The 22,761-nt window shown below is 36.7% G+C and overlaps 1 protein-coding gene across 6 annotated transcripts in view; it reads right to left on the minus strand.

The window, feature by feature from the left end:
* Positions 1-1,053: 1,053 nt before the first annotated feature.
* The window catches only part of CDIN1 (CDAN1 interacting nuclease 1), a 176,098-nt gene continuing 154,390 nt past the window's right edge, over positions 1,054-22,761 (minus strand). For 3 of the 6 annotated variants that reach the window (XM_038405367.2, XM_038405369.2, XM_038405376.2), the window contains one exon: positions 1,054-3,019. In XM_038405367.2, the coding sequence (XP_038261295.1) occupies positions 2,884-3,019 (136 nt within the window). In that variant the 3' untranslated portion in view covers positions 1,054-2,883. Of the gene's footprint in view, positions 3,020-7,611; positions 8,050-22,761 lie in introns of those variants that run through there. The other 3 variants (XR_006281831.1, XR_006281834.1, XM_038405370.2) reach the window with 2 other exon arrangements.

Raw genomic sequence — 22,761 nt, forward strand, 5'->3', positions numbered from 1 at the left:
GCTGGAATGCTAAGGTTCTAATGACTATAGCATTGTAAAAAAAGCAGTAGTTTCTCCTTTTTATTCTTAGAGCTGATAAACTGAGAAAATACACAAAGAACATTTACAACATATAAGTAGGAATAACAATGCGGTTTTATTTTTTTAATGTTTTGTACTTACCATTTAAAATAGTGGCACACAGTATAATAATGTTTGTGATAGCAAGGCCTGCTAGGAGAGCACATGCAATTGGAATTAGAGTACATACATTTTTACTGCTTATTTCATCAGCATTTGAATACACAGATTTGAAGAGGGTCAATATATAAAGGAATGGTCAAAGCTCTGATTAAGGACACCAATATTGCCTTTCAAGCCGTTATACTGCAGCATCAGGTAGGGGAAAAATAAACAAATACTGTACAAGCATAACCTTATTTTTATTTGTGCACCCTCAACATTGTTATATTTGTTTTTATATTGAACAAATTAAAGATTCAATGAGGGCTGAACAGAATTTTCAACATCTGTGTAGATAAATGTAATTTATTCAAAAAGAGAAAGTAGCACAGGGCATCTTGTAAAGACTGTTTGAAATGATTTCATACAACACAATGCACAGACATTAGCTAAAATAGATTCAGTTTTGTCCTTAAAACCTACTTCATGTAGGCAGTTATTGCTTTGAGTTTCTAATGGAACAATGGTTGATTATTACTTTCTTTTTTTCTATTCTTGATTTTACACATGCTACTAATCTAAACCAGAGTTATAAGTCCCAGGGACAGTTGCACCCTAAATGTTGCTTCTGTGTAGCCTTAGGGAGGTACACTCTCCAATTGCTTTTGCCTATCTTTATGTGCAGACTCATAAAGCCTATCAGTTAAAAATAAAGTAAGTGTAATAGTTGAAACATAAATGAGTTACAAGTGTTTGGAAAAAAAAAGGATTTATTGAAAATTGGTATTTCTAAAGTAACATTCAGAAACAGTAACATAATCTTTGCCATGTAGGTAACTCATGGTATTGTGGCAACTCTAGTGTACTCTTGCCTGTACAGCAAAGGATGTATCAATACTATTAAAGCTATTTTTTCCTAGAGGAAAAAAAAAAAAGAAGGGATTTCTAAATTGGCCATATAAACAAAATTCATGCTAAAACTTGGCACAAAGTTCAGTATAAAAGTGAGATTTGAAAGTTTGTTTTAAAATAAGCTGTGTGGTTGTTTTAAAGTTAAAAGTGTTTCATACACTTTCTTTGCATCTCTTACTTTGGATTGAAAATTTGTGCACAATTTCAAAATATTACAGACCTCAAACAGCTTCTCTGTTGAGATTCTGAGAGCTTCTGTTACTTAAGAGAAGCTGAGTATGCAACTCAACTTCCTATTCCGAGAGGAATTTCCCTTTGGGAGTGGTAGTTTTATGAGACTTCTTATCAAATCCCCTTCCCAAGATGGAGTCTATAGCTTTGTCAGGCTCTTGCGATTGGTTAGAGAAGAAATGTTCAGCATTTGTGGTGTTTCTATCAGCTTTCTGAAAAATTTTGTTTTTCCCTGGCTGACTGTTAGGAAGGAAAGAGTCTTAAAAAGGCTACCAGCCCAAAGAGATGTCTTGTCTGACCATCTCTTAGCTGTGAGAGCAGAAGTTAGGCTGAACACTACCCCTCTTTCCTGTGGCGATGAGTGTAAAAAGAAGATGAGAAAGGAGCCCTCACAATTTCTATAATGGTGGAAGCCCACCACCATCTCTAGACACTTCCAGCCTTGGCAGTTCCATCAGGAAGAAGAGAATAGGAAACAATAGCACTCAGGAGATGGTCTGCTTATTTAGATGAATTCCCCATCCAACAAATCCAGTAGGAAGCAGTGTTTACCTTTTGGTTCTCTCCTTGCACACCAGGCTGATACTCTCAGAATACATCAACCAGGTACAAAGTTTCATACATGATCTTTTTGGATTTCACGTGCCGGAAAATTGCACATCATGAGGCCTATACAGATCTACTCAAATTATTTGCTTAAAATCAACCAAGGAAAAGATCCATCAGTAGAGATTTCTAGGATATGCTGAAACTGCTGAAAGAGGACAATGTGCTTTATCAATTATTTTGAATACTTTTTAAAGTACACATTAATATTCACCACACATTTTCCCAAATATATATATATACACACAAGATAAATGCTGACTTTTTTTAAGGACAAATATTTTTAAAAAATTGAATGTCAGATTCTTTTGTTTTTAAGAAAACATATACAAATGAGGAAATTCATACACCAATCATTATATTAGAATAATAGTAGCTGTCTGGCATAACGCTACAAAAGTCAGGAAATTCAGAGTGCAAACAAGGCATTAAAGATGATGTGATCATCTTTTACTATATGAATTGCACCAAGTGACACAATGTGAGTGTTAAGTAGGGAGTTTCAGCCTTAACCAAATTTCCTGGCTTGTGTGTGTGTTTGAGCCAGATCTTTAATATTTAACAAAGTTATGTGAGAGAAAACAGAAAGCACTTTCTTTAAGATGACTCCATAACACAGGGAGGAGAATGGAAAGTCACACCTTTCAGCCTCCACATTTTTTCTTTTGTTTAGTATGTAAGGAGAAGCCATCCGGAAGGAAGAAAGATTATGACTATCTATAAACTAACTGTTTGACAGAGACAGAACTGCTGATAATGAGTGGGTTGTGTCTGTAGTTTTTGGCTGCTCACAACAGCAGAGGGCTGAGGCAAAACAGAAACTCTTGATATGTTTGTCTAAAGAGGTAGTAGTGTGATCACAGGCAGCAGGAGTTCAGCTGAAGTTCAGGGCAGATGTTGCCAGTAGTTTACAGTGCAGGAAAGTAAAATTGCTTCCGGATTCACCTCTTCCTCCCAATTTCTCTTCCAACATCAGTGTTGAGCCGTGCTGTGTCGCAGAGTTACAATATCAGTAGGAAAGCAGTCTTTTAGCAGGATACCACGTTCACGATGGCAGTCCAACTCCTCAATAAATCCATACCAATAGATGACTAATCCAGGACCAAATCTATTCATAATAAGAAGAATATAACATAAAATCACATATACAGAAGAAAAAAAGAGTCCACAATTCCAGGCCAATGAGTAATTCACATGCATTGTTGATTTTATTCTAAAATTGGAGTTGACCTCCATTTAATATTCAAGATTTTCATTTAATCAGGGTAGAATTGTTTTACATTTAAGTAATATCTGATTCCATGAATAAAAATGCTATTTAGAGTCTTACAGCAAACTGAAATATTTGTTTAGTTCACACTTTTACCATCGTGAACATATAACTAACCAGCCATAAGAACAGACCCCTACGTGCCTGTGTAATAACATTTAATAACTGTGTGAGAGACATACAGAAGCCTCTCTTCCCTTGCTCTCCATTTATTTTAGATTTGGACATTTAAGCATTAAAAATATATGGGTTTACATAAAACCTCAGATGATGTGAATCTCAGTACAGTAAAGATCAACAATGATTGAAAATATAATCTTTACAATGAGTAAGTAACTGTTAAGGCAAAGCACAGTCCATAGAAAGTTTATACTGCAATGTCTCTAAAACGTGCCTCAGGAATTCCTCAGATATTACTAACATTGACTGATCCCCACTAGGCACTCTCAGGAAGTAGCCCCATGGACTATTTTACCCATCAGGAAGTTCAGACCTTGAGGCTGGGTTCATAAAGAAGTAATCACTATCAATCATTGTGTACAGCGATATGTTTTGCACATCAGTTTCACGTTTTTCCTACTGAGAGCACTTAATTAAAGGGCAGCACTACTTTTGGTGTAGTGTTGCAGGAATTTTACAGTGAAATCATAAATTATGAACGTTGGGTTAGTAAAAGGATGTCTAAAAACAGAACCACTTTCTGTAGTCTTACATTACAGCAGTCTGTACAATGTTAGGCCAAAAAGCTTTTTCTTTCTGTGATTTATTATATGTTATAGTGAATTTGCCAAAAACGACAGTGGAGGATGAGCTATTAGATACTGTATGTACAAGAAAACATTCATAGAATATCATTTAATGGTTTATACACAGAACTGTGCTCAGTACTCACACCAATATGGTAGCCAATTTTTGTTGATGTTTAATTATAATAAAAGTGTGTCGGGGGATGCACAATAACTGAAAAGTCCACTTAGTAGACAATAGAAGCTCTCAAAACAGTGGGTAGTGCCAGACTGGCTTCATTAGGGTGGTTTCTTTCCAACACTGAACTGAGGAAAATTATTTGATGTGCTCATGTAATGGAACAAACATAAAAGGAAGCAACTCTGTAGATTCCCCCTGCAGTTTCAATTGGGTATTGTGTGCTACTTTCCAAAACTGTTGTGTAGTGTTGTTAAGCACCGTTTTATGGCTGCTACTTTCCACCCCAGAGGCGGGTGCATTTCAGTTGCAGAGGAAGCATTCTTCGTACATAGCTTGCATATCAGTTTGGAAAGCTCTGTGATTTTTCAGATGGAAATGCAAGAAGTTATTACTGTTACAGATTTAGCCATACTAATATAGACAGAAAGTGAAGTTTCTTTAGAAATGTATTATACGTCAGATTGTGGCTGGAGTGGAAGAGCATCGCACCCTTCTTCCAGCAGTTGCACTCTATAGATGGCCAGCAACATTTGCTGTCCCTGTGCTCTCTGGAAGATAAGCCTTGCTTTTGGCTAGTGCTCTCTGAGGTGCATGCAGGGCAACAGCCTGCTGTTCCTCACTGTATCAACAAACACAGCTGGCCCAGCCACAGGGGGGAGCAAATTGGTCAGTGTGCTGAGAGACACTGCTGCCTGGTGCTCCCATTAGGGTAGTGAAGCTTCATGCTGTCTCCAATGTAAGGCATTGATTCACTGCCACAATCTGGCCCTAATATTTTTACAGAGAAGTGTGTTCAAACCAATCACTTCAAAGGAATATGTAACTGGGCAGGAAGTAAGTATTCTACCTGAAAGATTTTAAAAACAAACCAGACCAAAAACACATACACCCATAAAGAGAATGCATTGTGCATTTTTAATGGACTGTTTTATGCAAGTCAGAGGCTATGAAACATACATACACGTGGTATTTGTTCATTACTAGAACGTTTGCCAGGTAAAAAAACCCAGTGCTAATGAGCAGCTGCTCTTCCCTAGTGCTTAAGGAAACTTGACTTGTTTCACTCTGCACAATTATCTGAAAACTCATGTGGTAAAAGGCACGTGTCACTGCATATAAACTGTAATTTGTATTTGAAATTACAATTATTCATTAAAATAGATACTTTCAAGACCACTCAAAAGGGATTGTAAAGCAGTTTTTATTGAACTGTCAGTGTCACAAATTTCAGAGGGGTAGCCGTGTTAGTCTGTATCAGCAAAAACAACAAGGAGTCCTTGTGGCACCTTAGAGACTAACAAATTTATTTGGGCATAAGCTTTCATGGGCTAAAACCCACTTCATCAGATGCATGGAGTAGAAAATACAGTAGGGAGGTATAAATACACAGCATATGAAAAGATGGGAATTGCCTTACCAAATGGGGGGATCGGTGCTAACGAGCCAATTCAGTTAAGGTGGAAGTGGGCTATTCTCAACAATTGACAAGAAGAGGTGGAAATAACTTTTGTAGTGCTAATGAGGCCAGTGTAATCAAGGTGACCCATTTCAAACAATTGACAAGAAGGTGCAAGTGTCAGCAGGGGAAAATTAGTTTTTGTAGTGACCCATCCACTTCCAGTCTTTATTCAGGCCTAATTTGATGGTGTCCAGTTTGCAAATTAATTCCAGTTCTGCAGTTTCTTGTTGAAGTCTGTTTCGGAAGTTTTTTTGTTGAAGAATTGCCACTTTTAAGTCTGTTATTGAGTGTCTAGGGAGATTGAAGTGTTCTCCTACTGGTTTTTGAATGTTGATGTCAGATTTGTGTCCATTTATTCTTTTGTGTAGAGACTGTCCAGTTTGGCCAATGTACATGGCAGAGAGGCATTGCTGGTACATGATGGCATATATCACATTGGTAGATGTGCAGGTGAATGAGCCCCTGATGGTGTGGCTGATGTGGTTAGGGCCTATGATGGTGTCCCTTGAATAGATATGTGGACAGAATTGGGACTGGGGTTTGTTGCAGGGTTTGGTTCCAAACCCATCTGGTTCCAAACCCTGCAACAAGCCCACAAAAGCTTGTGCCCAAATAAATTTGTTAGTCTGTAAGGTGCCACAAGGACTCCTCGTTGTTAGTGCCACAAATGACACTTTTCATTATATTGGCTGCAACTAGCAACAGGTTCAGAAATGCCAATTCTGATGAAAAACTTTATTTTTAAGGGTGTCCAGTGAGTCAATTGCAGGTTCCTGGCTTTAGTTAATCAGTGAAATTATTTCCTCAATCCTGTATTAGACCTTTATTCGCTAACTAGTCCTGCTCATGCTATATCTTTTCATAATATTGGTATAAACCCTTATATTATGACTGTGTATCAGAGATAGCATATGTATGATCAGATACAAGCCATACTTTATTAAAAAATTACTTAAGTGGAGCACTTAAAACCAAATTTAACCTGTTGGCACAGTAAGCATTTGCCACTGACTATGAGGAGCTCCTGCTGCTAAGAGCTAATTTCTCTTTCATTAACACACAGAGCTGGCAAATCTCAAACAATGCCAATGGTTAATTACAGTTGCCTTAATTTGAAAAGACATTTAACCTTTTTTATGGAGGGGATGGGGCATGGAAGTGCAAGCAAGGAGCAATTTTTTTAATTTGACTCCTTCCGAAGTTGTACATGTGACACTGTGGAGAATGAAACGCAACACTGCAAATTAAAGAGTCAGGCTAAAAATTTATTTTTAGATTAATACCATTTAATACATTGGAGACTAACCTTCCTTGCAGGGCCAATGCTCACAACTTTGGTTTACAAAGGAGAACTAGTTTAAATGACAGAGAGCTTGCTCTGCATGCCACAGCCAATTCTGAGAAAAATCTTCAGAATACAAAGCAAAAGATGGTTTTACAGTCACTGTACAGGACTCCATCAGGAATACTTAATGCAATACAGGTCACTATACCACAGGAAGGATATTAATTTTTTGAGAAGGTACAGCTCAGGGCAACAAAGATGACATCACCTCTTAAGGAACTAGGCGCAGAATCCTACAGACTTTGCTTTTACCCAATAGAACCGGGTAAACCTCCAGTTTTGGTTAACTCCTGTGAATCTTCTCTTCAGTTTTGTTTCACAGTAGTACACACCCTATAAATTCCAAGTGCAAGCTAACCCCAAAACTCAACATGAAACTAGTTTTGCCTGTTTTTATGAAGCTCAATTTTTTTTAAACAAATATTTGCTGACTTTTCAAACTTGAAAGGAAACAGAAAAAACAGCTGAGTTTTAGCTAGTTGGGGTTTTTGTTACAAACATTTTGAATAGCTCCACATAGAAGAAAACTCAGTGGCAAGACTATTTCATATGAAGGTATTAAACATATTAAATATGCTATCAGAGAGTGGGCCTCATTGAGGCCTTTTGAACACACAGATGAATTAGTTTATCTTAAATCAGTTTTTAAACAGATAGTTAGCCTAGTGTAAAACCCTCTGTATACACTCCTATTTCAGTTTGAGAGTGACTTAAGTGGTTTGGCTTAAACTGATTCCTAATTAATGTAAGCTAAATAAGCCAGATTTATATTGATTTGAGAGTGTCCACACAGCCTTTTTCACTGTTTTAACTAAATCGATTATAAAATAAACCTTTAGTTAAACCAATGCAGCTTTCTTTGCATGTCAACAAGCCCTGAGACTCTGAGCTTTGCTCCTAAGAAGGAGGGATTTCACAGGGGTATGGTGAAAAACTAGGAAGGTGGAATTCTGGGAGCAGTGGGGGAAGCAGAAGGCATAGTAAGCCAGATGGTTTCTTCCATTTCCTAAAAATCATTTATGATCTTTTATTGAAATTTTACATGCACAAATCCTCATTTTAACTCAAGAAATCACATAAAAATCAGCAAAATGTGAATCAGGCTTTAACTTGCCCTTCTGCAGTACCACTTTTGTCCTAGAAAGGAAAAAGACATATTTATTTATCAAAGTGGTTGAGTGGATCATCACACATTCACTTAAAGACAAACTGTTCTCTAGTAATTGCCTTTTATTCTGGAATGTCTGTGTGAGGTCCATGCTAGCTTCTAATGATGTGCCCAGACATGTGAGCTTTGGTAATTGTGTCTTTCACCATCAAAAAGCCTTGAATGTGGTTTTATGAAAAATGCGTTTTCAACACACAGCTCAATACTGAGCAGAAATGTAAAACAGCTTCCAATTGTTTTTAATAACTTTCACTTTATTTATTTATTTAGTCTTAGTTTATTTGTTGTAGATGGGCTGCATACTACATGTATCCCCAAATAGTAATGTAAATAATTTCTCATTCTGAGAAGCTCTCCTAGTGAAATGTGAGTGTATGTATGTTTATATCTAATGTACATGTGCATTTATGCATTTGTCTGACAGTGTACAATTAGAATGACATCAAGGCCAATTGCACTTCATAATTTATTTCCTATAAAAGTAAATTATAATAAATAAAAAATTTTAAAGACAATTTTAATATAGTTCTTTAAAAGCATTGGATTAATATCCATATCTATATATCTCATGTGCAGTGATGCCTAAAACTTACATCTCTTGTATTCTTATTATTGGAAGGAATTTTGGTGTGGACCGAGAGTATTCTGATAGACCAACAACTGCAGGCCAGATTCTCAGCTGGTATAAACTGGCATAGCTCCACTTGACTTTCCTACAGGTAGCCCTATTTACACCTGCTGAGATCTGGCCTTGCATGTCTTGGCAGGGATTTAATTTCCATTGCACAAGGATTGATTTACTTTTGAATATAAACAAACATGAATATTTTTAAAAATCAAGTTATGGTACCTTTACATAAAAAGGGACACTTTCAAACTCTGAACATGGTTGAAAGTGACTATATTTTTCTTAAACTTTTTGTAATCCTCTAGTCCGTTTGCTGAACCAATCACAAGGAAGCCCATAATTCAAATAGAAGTTACCTTCGAGGCATCATACAGATTTATATTTTTTGGCTCTACTGAAGTCTGGTTTAAAAAAAAAAAGGCTATTGGAGTTGTTCTCATGTTAGGCAAAGTCAAATAACTGGAGGATGATATGTGTTCATGTTATAAATCTATCACTAGTCCAACCCTCACAAGGCTACACCTATTTTAGGTCCCGGCTGTCTTAAATTACATAATAAATATTCTCACCTTATAAAAATACTTTACAATAAACAAAATATGTTTGGTTTGCAAACACAGCTCAAGACACAGAACACACTAACTTAATAGGTGCATTAAAGCAAAGGCAAGCTGATGAAGAAAGATCAGTTAGGAAACAGGCAGTCATTTGGGAGTGATCAAGTAACGCTGGAAGTCAATGAAAGCTTTGCCATTGACTTCAGTGGGCAATTTAACAATGCATTACGTCTCAAGGTTTGTCCTGCTTCAAGTAAAATTACCAAATCTATTTTATGTAGTTGGGTGAAATTTGAGCTATAACGAAGTCAATGGAAAAACTCCCATTGACTACAACAGGACCAGGATTTTCTTTTAATGTCTACTAGAAATTTTATTATGTGTCCCCATTTTCAAGGAGGTTATAACTCAGAAATGAAAATTCCTTTGGACTGATAAGGGTGCAGAAATCTCCAATGAGTATTGGACACTGATGCAATATACTATGGGAGTGTGAAATGTCGGGGCTGTCCAGGGAAGAAAGGTGGATGGAGACTAATAGCAGCCCCCAGTGTCCCTGTAGTCACGCCTCTGTTAAATACTATTACATTTTAAATGAGCTTTTGTTTACACTAGCAGCCTTTTAGCTGTGTGATAAGGCTCTTAAGGCATCAGTCAAAATTTCGCATTTTTGTTGGCCACATTTAATCAAACTTACAATATGATTTAAATACTTTAGGCATTCTGAGAAATAAAAATAAGCCATGCGACATTTATGTGCATACCAGGAAATACGTTAAAAGACATTTTAAAATTTGCATAGTACAAATCATAAATATGTATTGATAGAATGGACTGATATTGTGTAAGTCACCATCATTAAAAATATTATAAACACAATTTAACTTTTGGCTGCATAATGCATTTTTAATAAACAAACTGTCAAAATACATTATTCACCTATGGAATTTGTTCAAATCTGAGAACTGTTCTCTCAGGCAAATGAAAGGATTTTTATAATCTTCAGTGACAGATTTTTTTTAAATAGTTCTCATGGAAATTAACTTTCAAAAGCTATGATTAAATAATATTAAGGTTACACAGATTTTCAAGGATCAAGGCTTGCTAAGTGAAGGCTGACAGTGAGTGAGAAAGAAAAGGCACGTTGGCTCAAGGACAGTGAGTGTTAAGAAAAAATGGTCTTGACTGAACTTTTAATTTCTCTGGCTTATGCTGGTTCATGTCAAAACCTAAATTTTACTCAAAAAGATGATTTTGTTCTTGCAAAATCTTTGCGACACTGATCACTGTGTGTGATTTTGCTCATTAAGGGCTTGATTCAGTAAAGCTTCTGCTGAAGTCCCACTGACTTTATGTACAGTACTTGAGACCTAAGACACTTGGGCCTTGATCCTGTAAGGAGATCTGTGTGAATGCTCCCCTATGCCTCTACTAAGCATTTTGCAGTACTGGGGTTTAGGTGATAAGAATGTAAGATAGTACCAACATATTTCTGGGTAATTAAGTGAAGTTCAAAAGAAAACATTTGGGAGCAAGTGGGAGAGTAGAGGTAGTGATTCTCATTGTGCTTGTGTCTAATTGTGCTTGATTCTGGCCATTCCACTGGCCTTTGGTGGATTATGCCTTATCAATCATACTCATTTTGGAGGATACTAATTATTTCTGCTCTCCTGGCAAGTTAGTCAGTTCTAATGACCAGTTAGGAGGTTAAGGTTTAGAGGTAAAAAGGGTGCCCCAAAGAAGAGGCAAGCACAGTCCAAGGACTTTATCCACCTAGACTACTGGATTCAGGTTTAAGTGAAAACTCCTTAAAAGAGAAATGTGATGTTCTGTGTATTCTTGTCAGCTCAGGGCACTGTTCCTTAATAAGACAGTTTGGGCATCCCCACTACAGGAGAAGTGGGAGAAGTTAAAAAAACTAAACAAACCAAAAACAGTAAAAGAGATATAACTAGTTGCACAGATGACAATAGAACTATCAGAAAACTTTCTAAAATGACTTCCAAAAAATTCTGAGAGCTTTCAGTAGAGTGAGTGTGTGTGTGTGTGTGCACATTTTATATTATTCTGTCACATTTATGTATTTAGATTGCAGTCTAAAAGGGACTTCGCACTGAAAGATGTCTTCCAGGGTTCTGCATTTCCTCACTGTACATTTGAAAACACAGTAACATGGGACGTACAAAACATAAACCCATCCAAAGGAGCAGCACTTTTCCTTCCTGCCACCCATCATTTAATGACCTATCACTTGCTTGCCATCCATCTTACCACTCCAAGTTAGGCTCTGCAAGAGTTATTTAGTTATTGTCCTTTGAGAAGGTGACTAACGGTTACTCATTGAGTTAAACAATTGTCATAGTTATTTTTGAAGAAGCCAATGTCAAAGTAAACATATTTGGGGAAGAATAAGATCCTGCCAAATTTCTACTTTCTGATTAAAACCCACACAATAAAACAATGCTTTTTAAGGTTCTTGCTTATTCTGTAGTTTCACTGAGAAACCTTAATGTCTATTAGTTGCAACGCAAAGACTGCTGATTGAGCTCACTATTGTTTGATTTCTACAAATTTTAAGCTATATATCTGCACTGAGAAGTTATTTTAAACATTTGGTTATGCTTGTAACACTCTTTTTTTAAAGGAATGCCTACCTGCAAACTGCCTCTTATTCTGGGTGACAGAAAACATGAGACAAGGTATTGAATATGGTAGACTTAGATCCAGGTAGCCAAAAGTTCTGGCCAACTCACATTGCCATTAGGTGATTAATAGTTGTTTATTTTTAGGGATTGAACCAATAGGCTGTCCTAAAGCCAGTACAAGATGATATCTGAATGATCTGTGAGTGCTTTCTGTTTATGCAGCTGTTGATCATGCTTCTGTCCTTGCCAGAGTACTAACATGTCCCAAAATTATATTTAACAGGATATTTTGAACTGCTTACCCCATGGTTTATTAAAAAAAATTGTTGCAAAATTATGCTGCTAATCTGAAAAACTGATCAGCAAATTATGATAGCAAAACATTTCAATAGATGAATGCATTACATGAGTAAATACCCAACTTGCTGAATGTAGTTCCCAGAATCAGCACTGAAGAGGATATTCCATATTAAATATATATATATAGATAAACATTTAGAATCCTTACACACAAATATACAATAAAACAAACAACAGAACAGATGAACTAACAAATGGAACACAGCTCGTTTGTGCTTCCAACTTCCCAAATCTTAGAATTAGTCCAAGACTGGATAGCAAATCATGCTGAGCAACTTCACACTATGTTCCTTAGCAGTTTAACTGCCAAACATACTATGGCGTATAATTGACAGTCAGAACTATTTTACACTTAAACACAGAATTATGCATAAGCCATACAGGTAACAAACTCATGCGAGAAGGGAAAACCAATCTTTATCATCTTCACCTATTTGCCTCATCTGTTCTCCAACTGTGCTGCCCATTACTGTGGCACCACACATCCAGAAGGGAAGCAAATGCCTCCTTCCACGTTGGTTATCTTTGCTTCCTTTGGAATCTGTTGGCAGATTTCTGCTGTGTCTGGCATTCTCCCATTTCATTCTGAATGTGTCACCTCCAGTGCTAGGACTCTCCAATCTGTCTCCTGTTTGATACGTAATACTCTACACCAGTGTTTCTCAACCTTTTTGTGATGGCGACCCCCTTTGAACTTAAACAAAAATGTAATCCCCTTACTAAGACTTGAAAAAATTGTGACCCCCTACCTCAAATATTATTAAGTAAATTATTAGTACTCAGGGCCAGCGTTAGGGGGTGGCAAGCAGGACAACTGCCTGGGGCCCCATGCCAAGCTAAGTTACATGCTTCAGCCCCCACCACCCAGGGTTGAAGCATGTAACTTAGTTTCAAAGGCTCCTTGTGGGGTAGGACCCTGGGCAACTGCCCTGCTTGTCACCCCCTAATGCCGGCCCTGTACTTGTGATCACCCTAACCCGTCCCATGACCCCCATGTTGAGAAACACTGCCCTACACAGTATAATCCTAACCTGTCAGTCTTGTTTTCCCCCCGCACTTAAGATTGAAAATTGTATCATTTTTTACCTTTTATTCTGAAAAGAAGCACACAACTGAGTCACATGAGAGTTATTGTTGCTGATACTCCTTATCACTGAAAATTCTCCTGGGCCTCAAAACATAAATGAAAACATTTTATGTGGACTTACAACATAGCTCCTCTTCTGACAAATTTATAATGCTATTAAGGCTTATTTGCAGATTAATCACCCTTTTCAGTGGAGTAAAGTTACCAGTCTAAAAAAAAAATCACAAATTATTTTATTACTCCTTTTTTTGGCTTGCACCATACTGGACTAGTTTGTTAGCACAGTGTTAAAATACATTTTCAAACTAGAGATATGCATGAGATATTGGTTTATGTGGTTAGCTTGGGAAAAAACCACCACCACTTGTGAGGAGGATCTAAATGGAATAGCAGATTTGTTAAGATTGGCAGTAACATGTCATATTCCAGGTCTGAGACTACAATTGACTACTACAGTTTGCAACATGGTAAAATCACATTACTCAGAATACCTTTTCTGGAGTAATTAGAAGAGCAGAGTGTGTCTAGATATGATAACAGAGGGGTAGCTGGATTAAAAATAATTTAATTGCTGTGTGATTTTATGTAAATCACTTAATCTATTCAGGCCTCAGTTTACCCATATGTAAAATGAGTTATCACCTAATTCACAGGGATATTGTGAAGGTTATTGTTTCTGTGATTGAGAGGCCCTTGTACTAAAATGCAATCCTTGTAGTGAAGTACAAATTATTATTAACAGATTACTCAAATTTTGAGATACTATGCATTATTTCAAAGTTTAGAAGGATGTGTCTCAGGCCCAATAATGGTTAAGATGTTAATAAAACCCTTGTTTACCGTTATAACACTGAAGTTATTTGTGGCTCAGGGTTTTGCTGGCTAACTCCCATGGTAACAACCACCATTAAAAATCTTTTAAACGTTCTATTAAGCACACAGAAAAAAGAAGAAAAGCAATTAAAGCATCAAAACTTAAAGTATTAAGTAAAGCTTTCATTTTAACAATTTCCCTTATTCCCTTTCCATTTAGCTGCAAAGAGTCATTTATAGGGGAAAACCCCTGCTTGACAGTCTTTTAAGATGGCATTAATGGTTCTTTTTGAAGAAAGGAAAAAAAGTTAATTTACATGGTCTTGCGCTACTGATCTAGTCCAACCCTTTTCCCCTTTGTAAAAAAAAAATACACAAAAAAGGGAGAAAAAATGATAGGAAATATATAAAAAATTCAACTTCTGTTTTTGATGTTTACTCTCGCTTGCAACCTAAGAGGTGGGAAAGTGGTGATGTTTGATATGGTTTTTAGATTCTGTGGGAGTTAGTTCCAGTCTTTGTGGGGAGGGAAAGTGGTGAGACACAGACTACTCTGTCTCCTGCACAAACAAGCTTTGCCCTGGTTGTGGATATCTCCATTGTGCCTAAGTAGTGGAAATTTTGACCATGGTCCTTATTTTGGTGCTTCAGGTGATATATTAGGTATCCTGGGCCCATACCACTGAGTGTCATGAAAGTAAGGACAGAGACCTGGACTGTGATTTGAATATGGGAAGACAGTGTAGAGGGCAAAGGATATTTAAGGCATTGCTTCTAGTTAGCCTCTCTAGTCACAGGCTTAACGTTCTGTTACAAAAGGTATTTCTCTTGGCCACCTAAGTGAGACTCTTATGAGGCAGAAGGCAAAAAGAGAAAAATAGGATAGAGAAGAAATAAGGCGGTGAAGGAAAAATTACCTCAGGGATGTGGGGAACAATAGGAATTTCAGATTCACGTCTAAGATGGTCAGGATTTAGCCAAAGACAACAGAGATGGTTATGTCACCTGGTTCTCTTTCACTGCTGGGTCTGGTCAGGTCATCTTTCAGGATCAGAATGATAAAGCCCATTGGTGTTATGGTAGACCCCAGGGTTCCTTAGTGATGGGAGGGTGTGTGGGTAATGATAAAGTTCACTGCCTTCTAGTTCTCGGTCCTGCTATCTTACTATTCCCTTCAGTGAATTCTCTAGATAAGCAATGTCCAAATAGGGGTTACAACCTCAAGCCATTAAAATTAGCCAGTTCAAAACACAGTTTGGTGATTTGAACTATAAACATTTCTTCACATTTTGAGGCTTTTTCAGCTCATTTTCATATCAACCTCTGACTTTACCAGCAGTCTTGAAGACCCCTTGTCACAGTTTTCTTTAACATTTAATCCAGTTTGTATCAGTACTGCTTTAACTTTTCCTTATTTTTATAAATAATTTTATACAAAGATCTCAGTTGGACTTTTGTTACGTTGGATAGCTTAGAATACATGCTTCTGCACAACAGAGTGCTATAGAACTGTTAAATATAATTTATTATGATAATCAAGTATATAATTAAGATTAGAATAGCAATCATGGAGAACTAGATGAATCAGGAGATAGGTAATGAGATCCAGAACTTTTCATCACAAAATCACTGGTAGGAATTCCATACAGGTCAGTAGTGACTGAAAGTTATTACCATCATGTGGCTGCTCAGTTGCCTGACCAGGGATCACATGAAATGATTTCGTACTCTTAGTCCAAGTCTCATAGATTCATGGACTTTAAGGTCAGAAGGGATTATTGTGATAATCTAGTCTGATCTCCTGCACATTTCAGGCCACAGAACCTCATCCTCATCCTGAAATAGACCCGTAACCTCTGGCTGAGTTCCTGAAGTCCTCAAATCATTGTTTAAAAACTTCAAGATACAGAAAAGTCATCATTTACATTAGTTTAACCTGCAAATCACTCATGTTGCAGAGGAAGGCGAAACGCCCCCAAGGGTCTCTGTCAATCTGACTTGGGGGAAAATTCCTTCCCGATCCCAAATACGGAGATCAGTTGGACCCTGAGCATGTGGGCAAGACCCGCCAGGCAGATACCTGGGAAAGAATTCTCTGTAGTATCGCAGAACCCTCTCCATCTAGTGTCCTGTCTCTAGCAACTGGGGATTTTTGCTACTGGCAGTTGCCAATTGGCCACATGCCATCATAGGCAGTCCCATCATACCATCCCCTCCATAAACTTATCAAGCTCAGTCTTGAAGTCAATTAAGCTTTTTACCCCCACTGCTCTCCTTAGAAGGCTGTTCCAGAACTTCACTCCTCTAGTTAGAAACCTTAACCTAATTTTGAGCCTACACTTGCTGATGGCCAGTTTATAGCTATTTGTTCTTGTGTCCAGATTGACGCTTCACTTAAATAACTCCTCTCCCTCCCTGATATTTATCCTCTAATGTATTTACAGAGAGCAATCATATCTCCCCTCAGTCTTCTTTTGGTTAGGCTAAGGAAGCCAAGCTCTTTGCATCTCCTCTCAGATTGTAGGTTTTCCATTCCCTGGATCATCCTAGTAGCCCTTCTCTGCACCTGTTGCAGTTTGAATTAATCTTTCTTAAACATGGGAGACCAGAATTGCACACAGTATTCCACCAGAGATCTCACCTTGTGTAATGGTACTAACACTTCCCTGTCTCTACTGGAAATACCTGATTCATCCTAGGACTGCAATAGCTTTTTTCAGGGTTGCATCACACTGACGACTCAATCAACCAATACACCCATGTCTTTCTCCTACTCCTCCGTCACTTCCAACTGATAAGTCTAAAGCTTATCCTGATCTTCTTTATATGATATTCCAGTCCTTCTCTGTATTGGCTAAAACTCAACTTTCTGTCATCCACAAATTTTATTAGCACACACTCACTTTTTGTTCCAAGGTCAATAATAAAAATGTTAAATAAGATTGGTCCCAGGACTGAACCCCAAGGAACTCCACTAGTAACCTCCCTCCAGCTTGACAGTTCACCTTTCAGTATCACCCATTGTAGTTGTCCCTTTAACCAATTCCTTATCCACCTTTCAATTCTCATATTAATTCCTATGTTCTCTAACTAATAATTTCCCATGCGGAACTGTATCAAATGCCTTACTGAAATCCTGGTAGATTAAATCTACTGCATTTTCCTTTACCTGAAAAAAATCAGTTATCTTCTCAAAGAAGGAGATCAGCTTGGCCTGGCACAATCTACCTTTTGTAAATTCAAGTTGTATTTTATCCTAATTACCATTCACCTTTAAGTCCTTAACTACTTTCTCTTTCAAAATTTGTTCCAAGATTTTGCATACAATTGAGGTCAAACTAACAGGCCTGTAGTTTCCCGAATCACTTATTTTCCCCTTTCCTAAAAATAGAAACTATATTAGCAATTCTCCAAAAGTCACCAAAAACACTAGCAGAAAGACTGAACAAATGGGCATTTGGGAATGAAAAACCTCCTCCTCCTTAGATATGGCTCTTCCAGGTCAAAAGCATAAGGATGGGCTGGTCAGGAGAAGCGTATATTGCTACTACACATGTTGCACTTGTTCTGTGGATAAACAGGTCTTTCATTTTACAGGTCTGTCAATCTCACAGCCTCCAAAGTTCTAAAATCCACATAAACATTTTTAAATGATATTTATTCTAATAGATTAGGCATTATTTTAGTTAAGTTCAAATGGAAGAAAGAATACAGCATTGCCTGAACTACTTGATTTCACTATGGCAAGAACAGAAAAATGGTAAATTCAAGAGATTAAGAGAGCCACAATTCTAGTGGAAGCAGCAAAACTAGGAATTAAAAATTTCTTTATAATTTTTGTTGCATGTAGTCACCTTTGAACCATTCTTTAATTAAAAAAAATCAATTTCAAGTAGGAATACACACGAGATATTATAAACCAGATGGAGCAGTTTCTATTTGCTTAAGTGATGTTTCCCCTTTAATGTACTTATTTGTTCTTATTTGATTAATGCTGCTAGTATTTCATTCTGTGCAAATTTATGGAAATCTGACTTTAAAGAGCTTTGTGCTACTGAATGCAGTGAATTTTTTGTTAATACTTGTACCAAAGTGTCTTGATGGATTTTGGGATGCTTTTGGGCTCAAATGAAGTGAAATGATTGAGACATTTCTGATATCTTGTGAGGTAATATGGGTATTAGCATGTCATCACTCTTCTAAAGGGAGCTGGTTGGTTACAGATCTATTTAAAGAGCACAGGAATCTCTGCCATGACTACATTAAAATAGATGGACAAAAATTGAGATATTGGAAACCTGTGTCCAAGGGTGCTTGTGGATAAATGAGGATATGGACAATATCTTGTTCCTGTACTGTAGGAATTGCAAGGCTGTGTAAAGTGGGTTAGAGGAAAAATTGTACTTCACTTAAAATCAGATTCTATATTTGAGTTGAATGTTACTGTGTAAATACATAATAAACAAAACCAAATAAATGACTATCTTGTCATCAGATATGATGACAGTAGGGAAACATTGCCTATGACTTGTTTATATCAATTAGTTCTGGCAGCCATGACTAATGATAGAACATTTGTTATTTGTAGTATTTGTATTATTTGTATTTGTAGTATTTAAAACTCAGGAATTAAAATAAATTATTTTATCTAGGACTAGAGCAAGGTGTAGCTTTGATGTGATATGGGTTTTTGTTGTTGTTAATCATTATCCTGATGTTTGTACACCATTCAGAATTAAACTGTAACACATAAAAGGTACCATTAAAGTTCTACTCTGATTTAAGTGCAAACTTAATAATAAATAAATAATAATAATAAATCACATTTGTTTTGATTTCTTGGCTATTTCTAAATGCAGTAAATTAAATTCACAATACATCATGCTTTTTCAAACCATAAGAATCACGAACACCATGGTAAACAAAATCAAATCCATGTACAAACATTTGTCTTCAGTTACACACAATGACAAATATCTGTACATGATGACGTATATGTAGAAAATGAAACACCAGAAAAGTACTCAAGATTCTGGAAGATGAGAACAAAGGAGGTAAGATTATTAAAAGGAATTGCCAACTCTACTGAACTGCTTGAACCAAAATCATACAGTACTGAGTTTATGAACAGAGTTTATTATTTATTCAGATTTATAACTAGTTATACTCACTCCCATTTTTTATCAAAGACCTTCTACAATATCTAGGTCCAAGTTAAAAAAACCTAATATCTGCACTCTCTCCAATTTGCTCTCTCTTTCCAAACTCCTACTGCTACACAATCCATCCTTCTAACTTTGGAAAAATTCTGGGAGAGAAATGGGCATTGCAGTGTGACCAGAAAGTCAACAGACTCATGATCTTTTGAACTGATGAGTGAAGCAAATTCCATTACCGAAGACCTATCACTGAGAACTCCCTGCCCCTGAAATTAAAGGAGATTTAGCTTGAATGCTTCAGATATGACCTGGCTTTGTATACGAGAGATGGTCAAAGGGGAGAGAGGCAACTGAGGTACCAAGTGCTCCATCTGATTTAAAGCTTCATAAATTCGAAGCAACACTTTAAATTGCACTAGGAAATGAACTGGAAGATAGTGCAGATTACTGAACACTAGTGTAATGTGAAAAAACCCCTTCAAAGAGGTTGTCATATTTACTTCAGCTGAAATCGACAAATGCTTTTAAGGAGTAGCTGCACATACAAAGCATTAAAGTAATCAAACCTTGATCCAGGACTTTTTGTCACTTTCAGATCATAGCCCCAGATCAAGCATAAATGATAAAAAGCACTTGCCCCCATGTGGAAATCCAGATGTGGCTGAGGATCCCCAGACTACAAACTTCAATATCAAAAGGTGAGCAAACTTCCAATTAAGGAAGTATTTATCAGCTTTGCCAATTCCTCTCGTTGTTTTCCCCAATCTAGAAGCATAACCTAAAGTTTTGTTTTGGTTGAATCTCACCGGGATCACTTTTGCTTAAGCCCAAATCATGGCAAGATATTGGGTAAAGCTGTCTACTTTCCATTAAACACAGTTAGAACTGGATCATGAATAATCACCAAACTCAGAAACTGATTAATTAAGAATCACATAGTAAGATTTTCATCCTGCCTTTCAAGCAAGAAATATTGTTGACAGCAAGCCACTCTGGTGCTACACTATTCCATTGTGGAAGGCTAAGGAAATATGTAGCAAAAATGAATGTACTTTGTGTGAACACAAAACCAGAAATAACAGAAATTGGAAGCACAGCTGATTACTACACACTTACATATCATTTAAGAAAAAAGGCCACAAAATTTTTTTAGTAAAAAGCATGCAAGTCAACCAGATTGTCCACTTCACACAAAACAATATTTATCAAGCATTTCTGCAAAGAAAATTGGTGAGAAACTCCAAGAACAGATGCTGGAATATGGCATCCTAAATTTACAGCCATGCTCTGCTTTAAACTTTTCCCCAACAAAGCTAGCTTAAATCTATTGGAGAGTAGTCTTTTAATTGTTCATGCCTTTTATGGAGGGTTCAGTGAAATATCTTTGTCCGGTCTTGGGATCTTCCAGAGAAGAATAATTCATTTAAAACCTCAAGTGCACCAACAGCCTGGCAGGCTATTAAAGGACAAAGATTATTTTTGAAGTAAATGTTTTATACGCTTTCCATATTAGTTTTGCATCTATTACTTTAACGTTAAAATATTAACAAAATTACTACCTTTACCATTTGAAGAAAAAGTCAAACAAAACAAGGGGAACAGTAAGAACATGGGGGAAGTGCGCCGCTGTAGCACTTCTGGTGAAGATGCTCTAAGCTGACAGGCGAGAGTTCTCCCATCAGCTTAGTTACTCCACCTCCCACGAGTGCATTATTCACACCCGAGTGACATAAGTTATACCGAAGTAAGTTCTGATGTGACAAGATCCCAGTTTCCCCATATATGTTTTTACCCAAATATAGATTGTACAATTAATTTGTCTAAGTTCTAGAATGTTGACAGACTGCTCTAATAAGCTCTGTAAATACAATTTGTAACCTGTCTTCTAGAAAAGAAGAGCATACATCTTCAACTATATGTTGTTTTAGGTCATTTAAGTTAATTAGATTCTAACCATCAAGTTAAATAATCCTGCACAAAGAAAACTACTGTCTAGCAAACCAAAGATATAATATAGCAGGCTCCCCCAAAGGTAAGATTGCTGGTGTAGTTGCTCCAAAGAATGAGTATAAAGAAAATAAAAATAATCAAATGAATTTTAAAATTCAGTATGATTCTGTAAAACATTAATAGGAACAGTAGGCAAAATTAGATTATTTTCAGATAGCCTATTTATTATTGTATTGTATTAGAAAGCTCAACATTAAACATATTTCTCTGTCTTGCTTTAAGGCTGATTATTACAATACTACCTTCAGAGCAAGGCAAGGATAAATACTTGGCTCTTGAGAACAGTCTTATGGGAAATGTACATTGTGTTTACTGTTATTTGATGATGAAATGTCAACAGACTAAAATATTTGTATAATAAATTATTCCATTCAATAAAAGCATCAATAGTTTGGCTGGTTTTAAAATATAATTTGCACTATAATGCACTGGAAGAAATATCCTTAATGTAAAAGCCTTGCCACGTACATTAACATTACTTTAAGGTGGGGGTAAGGGGTTGTGGTTTAGTATAGACTAAAGGTCTGACAAAGCCACAACTGCAAGGAAATTCAGAGTTAAGACTAAAAATCTTTACATACCACTTTATGCCTAGGTACAGTAACTCACTGAGCATATTAAGGGTAGACCATTAATTCAGAACTCTCTGGCTTTCTGGGTTTAACATCAAAACATTCATGGCCAAGATTATCAAAATCTAGTGCCTACAGTTAGGCTTCTACGTATATGTTTACACATCTAGATATAGGGTCTGTTTTTTTAAAAAAATGTTGAAGACTCATCAGCTTCACTAAGTTTATTTAAAAAACATAGCTACAGTTTAAACAAAAGACAGTAGAAAATACGGGGTATATTGCAACTAGATAAAGGGACTGTGTGATAGGGGCTTTCTAAATATAATAGAAGACAGTTTCTACCCTGATTAATACAGCCCATTAAGACAAAGATGGCCTACATATGAAATCAGGATATAATATTCAAACATGGTGATCAGACTGCTGACAAAGCATACTTTTTAGTAATATAATATTTAGAAAAATAAAACGAATAAGAAGTTTTCCGCCTGCTACCCTCATCTTCCTCATCTCTCAGAAAATCCAACTTCAATTTGAGTGTCCCCTTACTCCTCTCTCCCAATATTTGACCCCTTTCCTTCATATAATTGAGCGGTTCTCTCTGAGGTTGTTATTTGTATCTCACAATAATCATATCAGGCCATGAAGTTCAAGAATGAATTTGGTGACTCTTGTAGGGTCCTCTGTAAGGGTTTGATCTAAGGTGTCAAATCTGAACAACATTTGCCTTACAACATTACAGTCAAAGGCGTTAAAGCCTGCTCCCGACATGACTTGCAGAGTTGATATATTTTAGTCCCATCTCTATTGATTTTCAGTCCTACAGGGTGCCCTGTCCATAATCTCA

This window comes from Dermochelys coriacea, chromosome 6, assembly GCF_009764565.3.
Source record: "Dermochelys coriacea isolate rDerCor1 chromosome 6, rDerCor1.pri.v4, whole genome shotgun sequence".
NCBI classification, from domain to species: domain Eukaryota; kingdom Metazoa; phylum Chordata; order Testudines; family Dermochelyidae; genus Dermochelys; species Dermochelys coriacea.